The following is a 14,605-nucleotide window of genomic DNA, read 5'->3' as shown; positions in this document are numbered from 1 at the left end:
TAACTATAAATGTTGAATCCTGTAAAGTGGACAACAAACAACTGATATACATGTGATCCTTCATTTGAAGTAACATCCAGAGCCAGAGCTGCAACAAACTCTAATAAATCAGATGCTGAGGACTGACTACATTTGCTGATAACCTCAGAACTGAGGTGGTTCCCACAGTGTCAGACTTTAAAAACCTCAGCACTTGAACCAGATACCTGATATAATATTTGGAGGAGCCTTTGAAATGGGACGGGACTTTATGATGTGTTAAATCTCGACTTTGGAGGATGAAACATGATGAAATGAAACATGGTTTGAATTCAGCTTCTGTTAGAAAATGATCCCTTTTCCAAAAATGCTTTTTTTATTGACTAGAATTTGGAAGAGAAGTCCATTTTCTAACCATAAACTCCAGGGTACCAGCAGAGGAAATGCTCAAGTGCTGAAGAGATGTTTGCTCATCACATTTCTGAATGAAATACGAATGAAAAACAGCAATGAATCCTCCTCCAAATGTCACCCACAGGACCTGGAAAAGTCAGGATAATACACTGTGTGCTAAAAGAGCAGGTGTGTGAGTGTGTGTAGTTGCATTTGTATGTAGAAGTCTGACCTCTCTGTGGGGTCAGGACCCTCTTTAATATCTCCCTGTGGCACAGCATGGCAGGTTTGTGTCTGGGTCACTGGCAACAGGAAGGGCAGACTAAACCCTCCTTTTTCTTGTAAATGTATCTCTCGACCTCCCTCACCTTTGACCTTTAGCTTGCACCCAGTCAGTGACCCAGGTGACCACATGTGACATTACATGGCTTTTGAAGTGGAAAAGTGGAGAAGACGTGGATATAATTCATGTTAAAAGCTAAAAATACTAATTTTGTCTTGATGCTTCTTTAATTTTTAGCTGTTTCCTCAGACTTTTTCTGCCTAATTCATCCAGAAAGTAGCTTTTAAGGGCAGTAACTGGCATCATTAAATCCACCTGGACTCAAGACTGTCTGTGTCATGTTTGAGAGCCAAAACACGTGAAGGTTGTTTAAGATCATCTGAAGACAGAGTGGCAAAGGCAGCTGCCACAATATTCTCCTCTGCATGAGTCATTTCTCTTGTGTTTTCCGTCTCTGTGGAAGCTTCAGAGGAAGCTAAATTCATGCCTCATTGTGAATAATGAGAGTTATCATCATCGTGAAATAAAGAGCATTCACTGTGTGTGTCTGTGTGTGTTTTTAGGGGGAGATCGCAGAGCTGAGAGTGGTGGGAAACCCTCGGGCTGCTGAGCGTTTGTGTGACGACGAGGACGACTCTGACGCTGTGAGTGTTTGAATGTTTTATTTGATTTGAGTGTTTGAATATTTCTGGGTGTCATCTTTTTTCTCTCTGTCTCTCAGGCCTCTGGTGACTTTGGCAGTGGTGAAGGCGAGAGGAGAGAGACGGGACACACTGTGAGGGTCAGTTTGTTTTTTCATTTGTGCACAGGCAAAGAGAGATCAACTTAGTTGCATGAAATAGTTTCAAGATGTGTCTCTCTACTTGGAAAACACTGAATTCATGTCAAATATTAGCTCAAAATAAAGACTTTTAGCAGCTTCTGTGTGAGAATATTTTGGATTCTTTCATACATTTATGCCAGTCCAAGTTGCAGCTTCAGTTCACTTGGCTGGGCAGCAGCAACAATCAATATGACAATACTGAAACACTACTAATGCTGCCACTGGACAAATGAAGGAGACTGCAGATGTTTTACTCTCTTCTGTTTCCAGACCACTCCTGCACCTTTCCGTCCAGTACCCGAACCCCCGCTGACGTCCTCACAAGGAACCAGACTCAAGGAAACAGGTAATATACGGCTTCATCACCAACAGTGGAATCGCTCACAACAGCTTTTTTCACCGTGTGCCTGCCAAGACCCTGATTACAGTAGGCACACAGCGGAACGGTGTAATGGAAGTTTTTAATCATACGGCAGCTGCAGCCAAAGAAACGTCCTGTAGAATCCCTTTGCTTTTATCAAGAAATATGTGCATAGAGCTGCTTGTCAGGACCTGAGAGTGCAGGGAGTTTTGCTGCGGGGTTTCAGCGTGCAGCAGGAGGGTAAATGGAAACTCTCTAGCTCCCTCAGGTGGAAAATTAAAGTCTAAAGTCTCCTTCAAAGAGCCCACATTAACAGATTTAAAAAGTCCTACATAGTCTTTGTTCTTCCATGTCCTCCTCCAAAACATTCAGACAGACATTAGTGAGGCTCTTCATTCCCCTGCTCTGCGAGCCAACACATGCAGGCCTCATGCACCTGCTGAGCAGCAGGTAAAGTTGTGTTTGTGTTGACTTTAGATGTCAGGTATCTCCGGCCGTCGGTGGACTACAGCCGGCCTGGGCCACCAGGTTCAAGAGGTGGGTCACTGGGGGCAAAAGGATCCTGATAACGCATGGCAGATATGCAGATTAAGATTAGGATTGTGTCCTAATCAGTGTGTGGCCATCCTATCTGAGTATAGAATGAGCTGGTTTCTCAGTCAGCTGAGCAGGACGTGGAGCTGTGAGCTGACAGCATGTTGGTGGAGGTTTGTTGGCATCATGGTGCTCCTTTCCAATCTGTGATCCATCCAAGTTATTCAACGCATTATCAAACATGACTGAACAGTGTATATTACCCATAATCCCCAGCTTCTGGAGCAGGAAGTGCTGTTGCTTTAAGAAACACACCAAACTCTGCATAAGTTGCATCTGTAGGTCATACTGAGAGGAACTGGAGAGGCCCCCACTTTAAGGGAGAATTTAGAATTATGCAGCAGCGCCCTCTGCAGAACAGATGGATGCACTGCTTCTATTACAGGAGCTCCACCAGGTTGTGGAGGAAAGACAACCAAAGTACAAGCACTGGATCAGTCACTGGATCTGATGAGAAAACACCATCTATTCAGACTTGTTTGGCTTTTGCTTTTGCAGCTTTTCTTTTTTTCCGCAGGCACTTTGTTATTTGTGTTGTAATTTTCTCTGACGTTCCAAAACTTTTAATTAAATGATTTTAGTTTCAAGTACATTAAATGTTCACTCAGTATTTTTGCCTTTGTTGTGAGCATGCATGTGGAAGTGGAGCTGATTGTTGTCTCTGCATGGTGCATTAAAGCTCAGCTCGTACAAATCGGCAGGTTAAAGTGCTCTGAAATAAAGTTGTTCCAAACTTGCCAACTCTTTTCATGTGACTCATCCTTCAGGTCCCAGTGGTTCTAAAGGTGATAAAGGAGACATAGGAGAGAAAGGCTCAAAGGGGGACAGAGGCCCTGCAGGGCCAAAGGGAGACTCAGGGTCCAGCTCCGGCTCTGATGTCTCCGGTCAGGGAGGAGAACGAGGACAGAAGGTAAAACATTGCTCTGCGTCTGTGTGCATTCAGCTGCACAACCTGCCTCACGGATAACTGACTGTAATTTATCTTTCCTGGTTTTTTTCAGGGTGAAAAAGGTACAAAGGTATGTTCACTGTGCATGTCTCACTTGTCTTGTTCATGACAGAGTGATGCTTACAACATTAATTCAACCAAATGCTTCAACAGTGAAAAACCAGATCGATGTGTCTGTGTCCTCCCTCCTCTTCAGGGCAGCTCTGGCTTTGGATATCCTGGTAATAAAGGAGAACGTGGGGTTCAGGGGCCTCCCGGGCCCCCCGGTCCTCCCGGCCCCGCAGCTGAGGTGGTCCGACTCGGGGATGGCTCTGTTGTGCAGCAGGTGGCTGGACCTCCCGGACCTCCGGGACCGCCAGGAGCGGACGGTGCCGCAGGACCTCCAGGAACTGATGGGGAGCCTGTGAGTCGAGAGAAAAATCCTCATTTCCAAACTTGAGTGTTTTTTTTTTTTTTAAATGCTTGTTACTCACTGATTGTTTTGTCTTTCAGGGCGATCCAGGAGAGGATGGAAAAGCTGTAAGTTGCTTTGTTTGCATTGGATAAGTCAGGCCTGAGCTTCTCTGCATCAAGTGAAAAATGATCAGAGTAACTTTCAACTCCTGTTTCCAGGGTCCTGCTGGGCCAAGAGGTTTCCCAGGAAATCCAGGAACACCTGGCACCAAGGGCCAAAAGGTGTGGTACAGAATGGATTAAGGTGCAGTATTATACTACATCACAAGTCTTTATTTAGTTTGATAACGTGTGGTGTCTGAATCTTATGCAGGGCGAGCGTGGAGAGGGTCAACCAGGACCCAGAGGACCCCCAGGTCCACCAGGACCTCCTGGACCAGGCACTGGTGATCGCCCAGTACGTCCACTCTTCCTTTTCTTTCAGTTTTTAAGTTTCAAGACATATTATTTGTCACTGTATTTTATTCCTTTATGTTTCAATAGACGTTTGTTGACATGGAGGGCTCAGGATTCCCAGACCTGGAAAAAATCCGGGTACGTTGCAAATCATTTTAATCTAACAGTGCTGTCATTTGAAAGGTCGTGTTTTTACACAGCATAATAATTTTGTGACTTGTCACCCAGGGTCCCCGAGGTCCTCCTGGTCTCCCAGGACCTCCTGGCCCCCCTGGGATCCCTGGTACTTCAGTGGCGCTGGGACCCAATGGTCCCGTAGCCTTTGGACCTCCTGGACCACCTGGACAAGACGGAGTCCCCGGTCTACCAGTTAGTGTTTTCATTTTGTTTGACTCAGTGTTTGGTGTAGAATTGAACCGATTAGGTGATCAGGAAGTAAAAATGCTGATTGTTTGTGCATATCCTGTCTGCTGTTTCAGGGCCCTCCTGGTCCTCCTGGGGCAGCTGGTCAACCTGGACCCAGAGGAGCGAAGGTAAGAATATATCACTCAGACTACAAATATGGATACCGTCCCCTCCTAATTTTGCTATGTTGCTAACAAGGCTAAGAAGCGAGTGTTATGTCCTTAAATCTGTTTTTGCTCCAGGGTGACTGTGGTGAGCTCGGTCTTCCAGGAGCAGCCGGAGAGAAGGTGAGTTAAGTCTGAATTTTTAATCCTCAAAACTCAAATCTTGTCTTTAAAAGCATGAATGTCATGAATCAAGGATAAATTTGTGGCGGGTGCTTCCAGATAGATTCTCTCCTCCGTTGTTTGTTGCCTTCCTCCAGCAAAACACTCAAGACTCCAACTTTTTCACCGGCCTGTTCTCTTACTTTACTCCATCCTCTACGGTGTGTAATGGGTCACAGGTACTGGGGAGGGGTCTCTGCTGTGGAGGTTTCCAAGTTTGTATCTGTTTCCATTTCACAACTAACTGTCACAGCGAATGATCCCAGTTTCTGACATTTTAACCTGCATCCTTCAAACTGTATTTTCTGAACCTCACAGTCGTCTGAGGACACAGACTTTCCCTCCATGGTTTAATTAAATGCTGCTGCTTGTGACTTCCTCTCTCCCTTTATCTAATGATGTTAAGAAATCACTTAACTCTGTTTAACCTCTGGTTCTCTGCATGCTTCTCTTGCATGACACCTTCCTTGGCATCATCACACTGTTTATTCACTTATTTCTCTCCAACCCAAAATATCCACATTGTTTCCCGCCCACCTCAGGGTTCTCAGGGTGACCCAGGACAGACGGGTCAACCAGGGCAGACTGGACTCGCAGGGCTTCCAGGTCCCATGGGACCAATTGGACCTCCAGGGCCTCCTGGACCGCCAGGGCCACCGTATCGTGTTGGCTATGTGAGTAGAGGCTTCTTCAGAGTCTAGATCATTAGATGTCAGTGTACAGGATGATAAGTTCAAATCCTCTCCTTACAGAATGACCAGGATGGATATGAGGTGATCAATGGTTTGCCTGGAGTCAGAGGCCCACCTGGACCACAGGTATCCATTTAGCCAGACATGTCATTCCTGTTCTTTTCCTCACAGTACGTGCATCATCTCATGTTATCCTGTGTCATGTCTTCCAGGGTCCTCCTGGTATTGCAGGTCTACCTGTAAGTACTACATCCAGTCGTTCTCACAGTCTAACAAGCTGCCTGAAACTAAAAATCCAAGAAAAAGGACACAGATGCCTAAAAAAAAAAACAACAAATCGGTTGTGATAAGCCTGCAAAATGTTGTTATAGAACAGTATTCTGGTAATATTCTGATTTCTAGGGGAAGCCAGGTTTGCCAGGGAACCATGGAGACAAAGGAGCAGAAGGACCAAGAGGACCACCTGGAATCCCAGGCCTGGATGGATTCCCTGGACAGCTGGTGTGTAGCCGGACAAATTGTATTTTGTTGCTTAACTGCTTCTTATATTGCATAGAATATTTCAATAATACACCACTATACGGTTTGACTTGACTAGACTGTTCATGGCACTGATCTTCTCTTGTGCTCAAATTCTAGGGTGAAAAAGGAGACAGAGGAGAAAAAGGAGAGACGGTGAGTTACATGTAAAATAAAGGCTCTCTGGGTTTGAACTCCAGCTCCAGGGGGACACAAAAAAGTGATGAACCTGGCTGGGACATGCCATCTGTGTTTCAGGGTCTGCCAGGGAGAGACGGTGGACCACCTGGACCTCCAGGGCCTCCTGGACCTCCAGGACAGATCATCTACCAGCCGACAGGCGATGTGAGTCACAGGTCAAGTCATTAACAAAGACTGATGCACTGATCCTTTAAATTTCTAAACATGTAGAGGAAAATAACCTGCACATGTCAGCTTGCTACTGAATTGCTCATTCACTAAATCACTCATTCAACAGTCACTGTTTGAGTCACTCATATTCACTAACCATCACTGCTCGCTTCATCGTTTGTTCACCTGCACACTAACTGACCTAACTTTGTCTTGCGGTAGTATAACGACGTTTATTGGAACGAAGGGTGGCAGGTGAGTGGACACACCCTTTGGTCCCCAACTAATCTCACTATAAACCTTACTAAAGTCTAAAGTTTTACCATGTGAAAAAATTATTTATTCTTATTTAAAGACTTGTTTTTCTCTCCTCTTCAGGGAGGAGCTGGTGTTCCTGGTCGAGCAGGATTCCCGGTGTGTATCACTGACATTATCACAGAGTTGAGTGTGGAAAAATCCAATTAATGCACAAAAATTGAAATTAGTTATGTGTTATATGTTTTGATGCAGGGGCCTGTGGGACCAAAAGGAGAAAAAGGAGATGCAGGCCCTCCAGGATATGCCCCTAAAGTAGGATTATCTGCCTTTCAATCAATGAAAAACAAAACAAACAAACAAAGAAAGTTGCAGTCACAAAACCTTGAAATAATGAAACAATTAACTCAGCTTGCATAAAAAAATTCTTTCATGTCATCAGCCATTTTCTAATATTTTTCCAGTCCTCGTCATGAACTTGTGTGTTAAAATGTTTTGCTCAGGGACAGAAAGGAGAGCCTGGTATCATCATGGGGCCTGATGGGAGGCCGATGTACCTGGGTGGCCTGGCAGGACAGCCGGTAAAAACCTCAGTGCATTCAATATTGTTTGCCTCACACCGTGAGGATAAGCGTCCCTGGCATAGCTCTATTCGTCGTAGCTTAAAATGTCAGTGTTTACACTCTGTATTTGTTCGCAGGGTGAGATGGGACCTCCTGGCCCTGTAGGACCTCCTGTATGTACCATATTTTTATTTTCCAGATTTTGCTGATATTATATAATGTAACAGAATCACATCAATATATATTTATTTTCTTTCTCCAGGGTTCACTTGGTCCTGCAGGCCAGAAGGGAGAGATTGGGCTTCCAGGTCGACCGGTACGTACGTTCCTGCAAATGTCAAATTATATTTTCATATCAAGTCCATTTGAAATGGTAAAAACAAGCCCATACTACCACTAGGAGTCTTTGTGTGAAAGGTATTAAATATGATTGTGAATGTGGTGTGTGTTCTCCTGTAGGGTCGGCCGGGGCTGAATGGTGTCAAAGGAGAGAAAGGAGATTCAGGCAGTGGATCTGGATATGGATACCCTGTGAGTATCATAGAGTTTAGTGTACTTTTCCATTTTGTAAGAGGGTCAGAAAAGGTTCAATCCAGTCAGCTTCTAAAGTGAGTCCATCAATAATCAATACTTGTTGTGTCCCAGGGTCCTCCAGGTCCACCAGGTCCTCCTGGACCTCCTGGATCTCCTGCTCCTATCGACAGACTCAGAGTGAGTCCAGACATGAAATATCATGCTGTCAGATATTCTTGATTTATTTTTATTTTTTCACTTTAACTAGACAATTAGATTAGCACACGTGACAGATAATATTTGTGTTTTCTTTTCAGGGTTATGATGATTACTCCAGATATTACCCCGGTGAGATCACTCATTACTGTGAATACCATCACTGAAAACACACTTTACTTTCTTTCTTTCTTTATGCTACGCTAAGTTAACTAGTGCACAGACATGAGAGTGGTATCAAACTTTTTATCTAACCCTCAACAAGAAAGCAAGGAGACATATTTCATGTCCTACTACTCTCATAAAGGTAAAACTGCTCCTTTTTAACTGAAGATATTTTTGCTGTTCTCTTTGTTTATAGCTGTTAAAGGAGAGAAAGGTGATCGTGGACCTCCTGGGTTCCTGCAAATTCCAGGTAGCACTACTTCACCTGTGCACATAAATGCAGAAAAAGCTCAAAGTAAATGTTTTATTTTTTAAAGCAAGGCAATTTGTTTCTGATCCAGGTCTCGGGTCAAACTATGACATTTACACTTTAAAGGTAAGAATCAACTTTATAGACTTTCCATCATAGTTTAAGGTTAAATTATTAGCAGATTTTTATTTGTCTTTCTTGATGTTTATGTGTCCAGAATGAGTTGAAAGGTGAACCGGGCAGTCCTGGTTTTAAAGGAGAGAAAGGAGAACCGGGTGGAGGATACTATGACCCCCGCTATGGAGGGAGTGGAGTCGGAGCACCAGGACCACCTGGACCTCCCGTAAGATCATACTGTCTAAAACATAATACACATCTAATGTAATGGACTCCTTGTATTGAGTATATCATATTATTTAACATACTGTAAAATGTCCTCTGTCCTTGTCCCATCAGGGCCCTAAAGGTGACTCCATCATTGGCCCACCAGGCATTCCAGGGCTACCTGGTCCACCAGGAAGAGGCTATGATGGGCAACCTGGGCCACCAGGGCCACCTGGACCTCCAGGACCTACTCTATCTGGAACTCACAGGGGCACACAGAGTGAGTAATCACTGTAAACACACCCAGATATTCACAATTAAGCCTGTGTTTAATCTCATTCGAGCTCTCTTTAAATGACAGCTATCAGTATTCCTGGGCCACCGGGACCACCTGGAGTGCCTGGACTGCCTGGACACTCCTCTGGGGTGAGAAATCTGTCCAATAGTTGTTGAGATATGTCAGTCTGGACCAATGAGGTGGCCCCATCATGAGCTTGGTTCACTTTGAGTGTGTTTTGGTGTTTGTAGGTGACAGTGTTGAGGTCTTATGATACCATGACAGCCACAGCTAGAAGACAACCTGAGGGCTCTCTGGTCTACATTATAGACCAAACAGACCTCTACTTACGTGTCAGAGATGGAGTTCGTCAAGTCCAGGTAAACATTTATCTTTATTATGAACGTAAATCAGCTAGAATGACACAAAAACCCTTTAATAATTTGTTTTTCCATCTGTATTAATGCAGCTGTCGCCTTTATTTTTCAGCTCGGGAGCTATATTCCTTTGCCCAGTGAGGATGTAAGTGTCATTTTGCCTTAATCTCTTCCCCAGAACATGTAACTCGCCCTGGTTTAATATATATAATGCACATTATTTGCAGCGTAATGAGGTTGCAGCTGTGGAGCCCCCACCAGTCGTCCCCTACTCTCCAGACCACCACTCAAACACTGACCCCCGAAGCCCTCCTAACGGTCACTCGCAGCCTGACGTGCATCATCCAACACACACAGGATCTTCATACCCAGAGCACCCTGATCACAGACACCCAACCCACCCTGATTCCCCACATCCAAACCAGCCTGACCCGCGATACCACCCTGACCCCAGATATCAGCCGGATCCGCGGTACCCAGCACCAACAGATCCAAGGTTTCCAAGTTACGCAGACCGATTAAACCAACCAGATGGTAGGTATTCTGTCTATACCACCCAGGAACGCCCCAGGTACCCAGTCACCCCTCAGCGAAGACCCCCTCCTCCTGTGCCCCAGACTCCAGTCCACCATCACACCTCAGGTCCAGGGGTAAGAGAGGCCGCTTTTAAACTAAAGCTGTACTTGATTTCGTCACAGGAGAATATAATGTTACCGGGCATGTTTGTGTTTCCACAGCTCCACCTGATCGCCCTGAACAGCCCGCAGACCGGCGCCATGAGGGGCATCCGGGGTGCAGACTTCCTGTGCTTCACCCAGGCTCAGGCCATTGGGATGAAGGGAACTTTCCGGGCATTCCTGTCTGCCAGACTCCAGGACCTCCAAAGCATTGTCCGCAAGGCAGACAGGGACCGTTTGCCAATCGTCAATCTGAAGGTACCTCACAGAGGTTTTCTTCCACTGGCAGAGAACAAAGTGTAAATCAGTAGTAAATGCTGCTGATGCAAGTCCACATCCCTAGGCAACCACTTTTAGATTCTGAGACAGGAAGGAAAAGTAAGTTAATTGCACAACTAATCCTCTGAGCTACGTGTGTTGTCTCATCTCTTTCAGGATGAGGTTTTGTTTGACAGCTGGGACGCCATCTTTAATGACGGCAGAATGAAGGATAATGTGCCAATCTACTCCTTCGATGGCAAGAATGTTCTCAGTGACAGCACATGGTGAGGCAAAGATCGTAGACATCAAAACAATATTGCATCTTTATTCTAAGACATGCAGTAAAAGTGACACCCTGTCTGTGTTATCTCAGGCCAGAGAAGATGATGTGGCACGGGTCGACCAACGCTGGCCAGCAGCACATTGACGGATACTGTGAGACGTGGCGTGTGGGCGACCGGGCGCTGACCGGCATGGCGTCGTCGCTGCAGAGCGGCAGTCTGCTCCAGCAGAGCTCCAGCAGCTGCTCCAGCTCCTACGTCGTGCTGTGCATCGAGAACAGCTATGTCGGCCAGTCTAAGAGATAGACACACACACACACACACACACACACAACACTGGACAAAGTCCAAAAGTGGTCGGCCAGGCTTTTGTCCACACACACTTTTATCTATCTTTGCACCGTACGTGGTGCTTTGTAAATACATTTTTTTTCTAATTAATATTTAGTTAATGTTTGTTATCCCCTCTTTATATGGTGCTATACAGGATTATCCCACATGTTGAACCTAAGTTAAGCTCAGGTGACAGTAACACACCCTCTGGTAAGGCGACAGTGTCCTTAAAAGCCGACCGAGTTTCCAAAGGCGCAGCTTTGTTGACATTTCTCTGGTGTTTGTGACTTGTCAGCTCGTATGTTGATACAGATATTGAAACTGATGCTAGTTGGTGAAGCCAAGTGTTTATTTGCCCAGGGGCTGAGATGCTGTATGTGTCTCAGATTTCTGCTCTGACCCCAGTAAAATGGAGGTGAATTGATTTTTGTCTGCGGTTTTCAGACAGCACTGAAAATTCATTTTATAGAATTAAATGTGCCTTTCTCCAGCGTCTTGGTTACTCTGGATAATTAACAGGACACACATACTGATAAACTGTTTTCAGCAGATTCTGGATTCCCAGTTGTGTATTACTGTTACATTCGACTTAGAGAGTCAAATATCCAACAACTTTGAACATGGTATAACAAAACTTGTGGCTTCTTTGAAGGTATTTCTAATATCCTCAAAGACTCCTCTAACAATCTGGATGAAAAGATGTTCTGTTGATGCACAGTAAAAATGTATTTTTAACCAGTCTCCCAGCTCCTTTCTTAATCAAAGATAAAGTTCAACATAGATTGCAGCTGAAGGAGGAAATTACATGTGTTCTTGCTCAGTTATATTTGTCCAAACAGATATATTTTACTTGACATTTTCTGACAGAAATTCAGAATTTTAAACACTATCCTTTGTGTTGAACTGCCATCAGCAGCCATTTTCCCATCCAGAGGAAGAATCTTTGAGGATATTTGGACATTTTCTTTTCTAAAACACTTCTGTTAAATGACTCTCTGGGTGTTTAAAGGTAGAGAAGTTTATAGTCTGTGACTGTAATATAATGGTGGTACATGCGAGGCAATTAGATTTATCTCAGAGAGGGATACACCACTGTGATCGTACATAGAACTGTGGATTGAGAAATGCACATAGATTTTCCATGTTTCCTTGTCTTTTCTGTCTGTGTTTAACCAAAAAACTGTGTCATGAAAATATAAACATGCCAAATTTACAGCTCAAGCTCCTGGAAAACAGTGTTAATAATCATTTAAACCAGGTTTCCTGTGTCTTAAATACCACATTTACTTTTTATATGCAGTATAATATCCAGTGCTGGGGAGGAAAATGCAGTGATTGAAATACTCAGATGATTATAAAGTTGTTCATCTATAACGGTGCAGTCATCTACACATTTCACGTCCAAGAGTGAGATAAACTTTGTTTATGAAATGTATGTTTTTCAAAAATTCTTTTCTTTTCCACTGATGTTATCTGTAACCCGCAGCACTTGAGTTATAGCCTTTTCAATTTGCTACTGTCTTACAAGGGAAGATATTTTCAAATCATATTTTTTAGCAATAACAAAGGGATATTTATTTTTTCTAGTTCAACTATAATGTGTGATGTGAATGCTTTCACTGAGAATATTAACATTTCCAAATATATGCAGCAAATGTGCCAAACCAACACAAAGATGTTTAAATATGTTGTAATCCTGAAAAATTGAGGGACGAGTTTCCGGCTGATACAGTTTGTGCACATAGTAAGCCAACAAATAACATTTCTGTACAGATATCAGGAAAGGATTCAGCCATAAATGTTTTATGCACTGTTGCTTGTTAATTGTTTTGCTTTTTATTCGAGAGCAGTACAGTAAATGCACCGCAGCTCGCTTACTGGTGTCTCCAGTGAAGAGGATCCAAACACTGGGGTGTTATTCAATTTCAGTTTCTAGAGGCTAGAATAACATTTTCATGTTCTAACAGAGCCATAACTAATGCAGTCAGATGTGTATTAACTCCTGCAGATTGTACTCTGTCTACTTTGTTATGTGAGCAACATTTCTGAAATGCTGCATGTCACTGAATAAATCTGTGTGGAAATTGTGAGTTACGTTTCCCAGCTGAATATTTGACAGTTTTAAAAAGCAGAGACAGGTATATTGTCTGTATGGGCTGAGGGTGGCAGTAGAGGACAAGTCTGAGGCCATCAAGTCTCATAACAAAGCCTCAGCCTTTCTTATCATGTTCACTTATTAACGTATTAAACAGAAATGACCTTTAATCTCTCTCACTTGATGGGGGTATTTTCATTGCATTCTGCACACAATAAAATACCAAGAGCAGTATTTTTTATTATTTTACTTGAGAGTGAATTGACACATGGGTAGGTCATAAGTAAATAATGAGTAGGTAAAGTAAGTATAAATAGGTGGATCTTAAGTAGGTCATGAACTCATTATGTCACTTTCTACAGTGTATATATACTGTAGGTGAGTGCCAGTGTTTCATTTAGCTTCTTTACCTCCCACATGTCTTTATCCAGATAAAGACACGTGACTCAGCAGCAGCTGGTTATCTGTTGATAATGTCATGTGACTCAAAAACAACGTTTTTTCTTCCAGGAATATACAGTAAGTCTTTCCCTGCAGAATGCAAAGAGCTCTGAAACACAACGTTCTTCTGCAGGGTGACGCAGCCAAAACCACAGGGTAGATGTATAAACGGGGAAGTGGTAATTGCTGCAGGAACATAAGAGCCATATCAATATTCTGAGCTGTTAAAATAGTGATGTTTATATTAATGTACTTTGTAACCCTTGATTTTATTCTTCATCTTATTTAATCTAAGTTTGGAGCCTGTAAACAAGAAGTATGATCACCACAGAGTCGATTACTGCAGTTGCCATAGATTTGTTAACATTTCTGCAAATTAGCACCATTTAAAGTATGCAGAATAATCCATAAGCAGTCATAGTCTGCATCCAATGAATTATTGAGGTACTGAAGAAATCTTTTAAAATGTGATCATTTTCAGGGAAGGAGTATATGAGTGTCTTTTTCAATATGATTATTATGACTAAACAGACATCAAACTGATGCTTAATGTGGCTCATGCCTCTCCACCTCCACTGTCTGCCCCCCTCCATAGTCTCTTGAGAGATTTCTGTTATTTTCCAGCCCTGTTCTCTGATGATCACCTAACTGTTATTATTGTCATCAGCCACCTGCCTCCACGGCTGCACCTCAGTTTTTCATTAGTGTAGTGAGCAGTTTTCCTCGTGGAGTGACAGAGTTGTTAGAGCTCAAGCTGCATGTTGTCATTGTTATCTCTAACTGCCTGTCAGTAAATGACACCACATTTAGGTGAACTGCCTTCAAACCGTGCCGACCTGCTGTAGATTGATGTGTCCGCTCAATGACAGGGGCTTAATATCATATTAAAACAACCTCATAGAATTATCCCACTGAGTACGACCACTAAAATTCACTACTACAACATCTTTTCAGTCTTTTTCAGTTTAGGGCTGTAAACAGAACATCAGTGAGGACACACATGTCCTGTCTTTGGTTATATTTCTGTGAATTGGGCTCATTTAAAGGCTCATT

General features: G+C 43.4%; 1 protein-coding gene across 6 annotated transcripts in view; it reads left to right on the top strand.

Moving 5' to 3' along the window:
• LOC108873056 (collagen alpha-1(XVIII) chain) overlaps positions 1-13,106 on the top strand; it is a 33,995-nt gene extending 20,889 nt beyond the window's left edge. For 2 of the 6 annotated variants that reach the window (XM_018661100.2, XM_018661096.2), the window contains exons 3-43: positions 1,219-1,299; positions 1,377-1,436; positions 1,749-1,824; positions 2,317-2,376; positions 3,201-3,343; positions 3,435-3,452; positions 3,579-3,785; positions 3,875-3,901; positions 3,995-4,057; positions 4,149-4,232; positions 4,319-4,369; positions 4,460-4,600; positions 4,711-4,764; positions 4,879-4,923; positions 5,061-5,123; positions 5,505-5,636; positions 5,715-5,780; positions 5,867-5,893; positions 6,057-6,155; positions 6,294-6,329; positions 6,432-6,518; positions 6,747-6,779; positions 6,903-6,938; positions 7,035-7,094; positions 7,283-7,360; positions 7,480-7,515; positions 7,605-7,658; positions 7,802-7,873; positions 7,988-8,053; positions 8,173-8,203; positions 8,433-8,486; positions 8,578-8,612; positions 8,704-8,829; positions 8,943-9,090; positions 9,172-9,236; positions 9,339-9,467; positions 9,577-9,609; positions 9,692-10,114; positions 10,202-10,399; positions 10,577-10,686; positions 10,776-13,106. In XM_018661100.2, the coding sequence (XP_018516616.1) occupies positions 1,219-1,299; positions 1,377-1,436; positions 1,749-1,824; positions 2,317-2,376; positions 3,201-3,343; positions 3,435-3,452; positions 3,579-3,785; positions 3,875-3,901; positions 3,995-4,057; positions 4,149-4,232; positions 4,319-4,369; positions 4,460-4,600; positions 4,711-4,764; positions 4,879-4,923; positions 5,061-5,123; positions 5,505-5,636; positions 5,715-5,780; positions 5,867-5,893; positions 6,057-6,155; positions 6,294-6,329; positions 6,432-6,518; positions 6,747-6,779; positions 6,903-6,938; positions 7,035-7,094; positions 7,283-7,360; positions 7,480-7,515; positions 7,605-7,658; positions 7,802-7,873; positions 7,988-8,053; positions 8,173-8,203; positions 8,433-8,486; positions 8,578-8,612; positions 8,704-8,829; positions 8,943-9,090; positions 9,172-9,236; positions 9,339-9,467; positions 9,577-9,609; positions 9,692-10,114; positions 10,202-10,399; positions 10,577-10,686; positions 10,776-10,989 (3,621 nt within the window). In that variant the 3' untranslated portion in view covers positions 10,990-13,106. The remainder of the gene's footprint in view (positions 1-1,218; positions 1,300-1,376; positions 1,437-1,748; positions 1,825-2,316; positions 2,377-3,200; positions 3,344-3,434; positions 3,453-3,578; positions 3,786-3,874; positions 3,902-3,994; positions 4,058-4,148; positions 4,233-4,318; positions 4,370-4,459; positions 4,601-4,710; positions 4,765-4,878; positions 4,924-5,060; positions 5,124-5,504; positions 5,637-5,714; positions 5,781-5,866; positions 5,894-6,056; positions 6,156-6,293; positions 6,330-6,431; positions 6,519-6,746; positions 6,780-6,902; positions 6,939-7,034; positions 7,095-7,282; positions 7,361-7,479; positions 7,516-7,604; positions 7,659-7,801; positions 7,874-7,987; positions 8,054-8,172; positions 8,204-8,432; positions 8,487-8,577; positions 8,613-8,703; positions 8,830-8,942; positions 9,091-9,171; positions 9,237-9,338; positions 9,468-9,576; positions 9,610-9,691; positions 10,115-10,201; positions 10,400-10,576; positions 10,687-10,775) is intronic. The other 4 variants (XM_018661098.2, XM_018661099.2, XM_018661097.2 and 1 more) reach the window with 4 other exon arrangements.
• The last annotated feature ends 1,499 nt before the right edge of the window (positions 13,107-14,605 follow it).

This window comes from Lates calcarifer, linkage group LG7_2 (assembly GCF_001640805.2).
Source record: "Lates calcarifer isolate ASB-BC8 linkage group LG7_2, TLL_Latcal_v3, whole genome shotgun sequence".
NCBI classification, from domain to species: Eukaryota; Metazoa; Chordata; class Actinopteri; family Centropomidae; genus Lates; species Lates calcarifer.
This window is presented reverse-complemented; position numbering and strand designations above follow the sequence as displayed.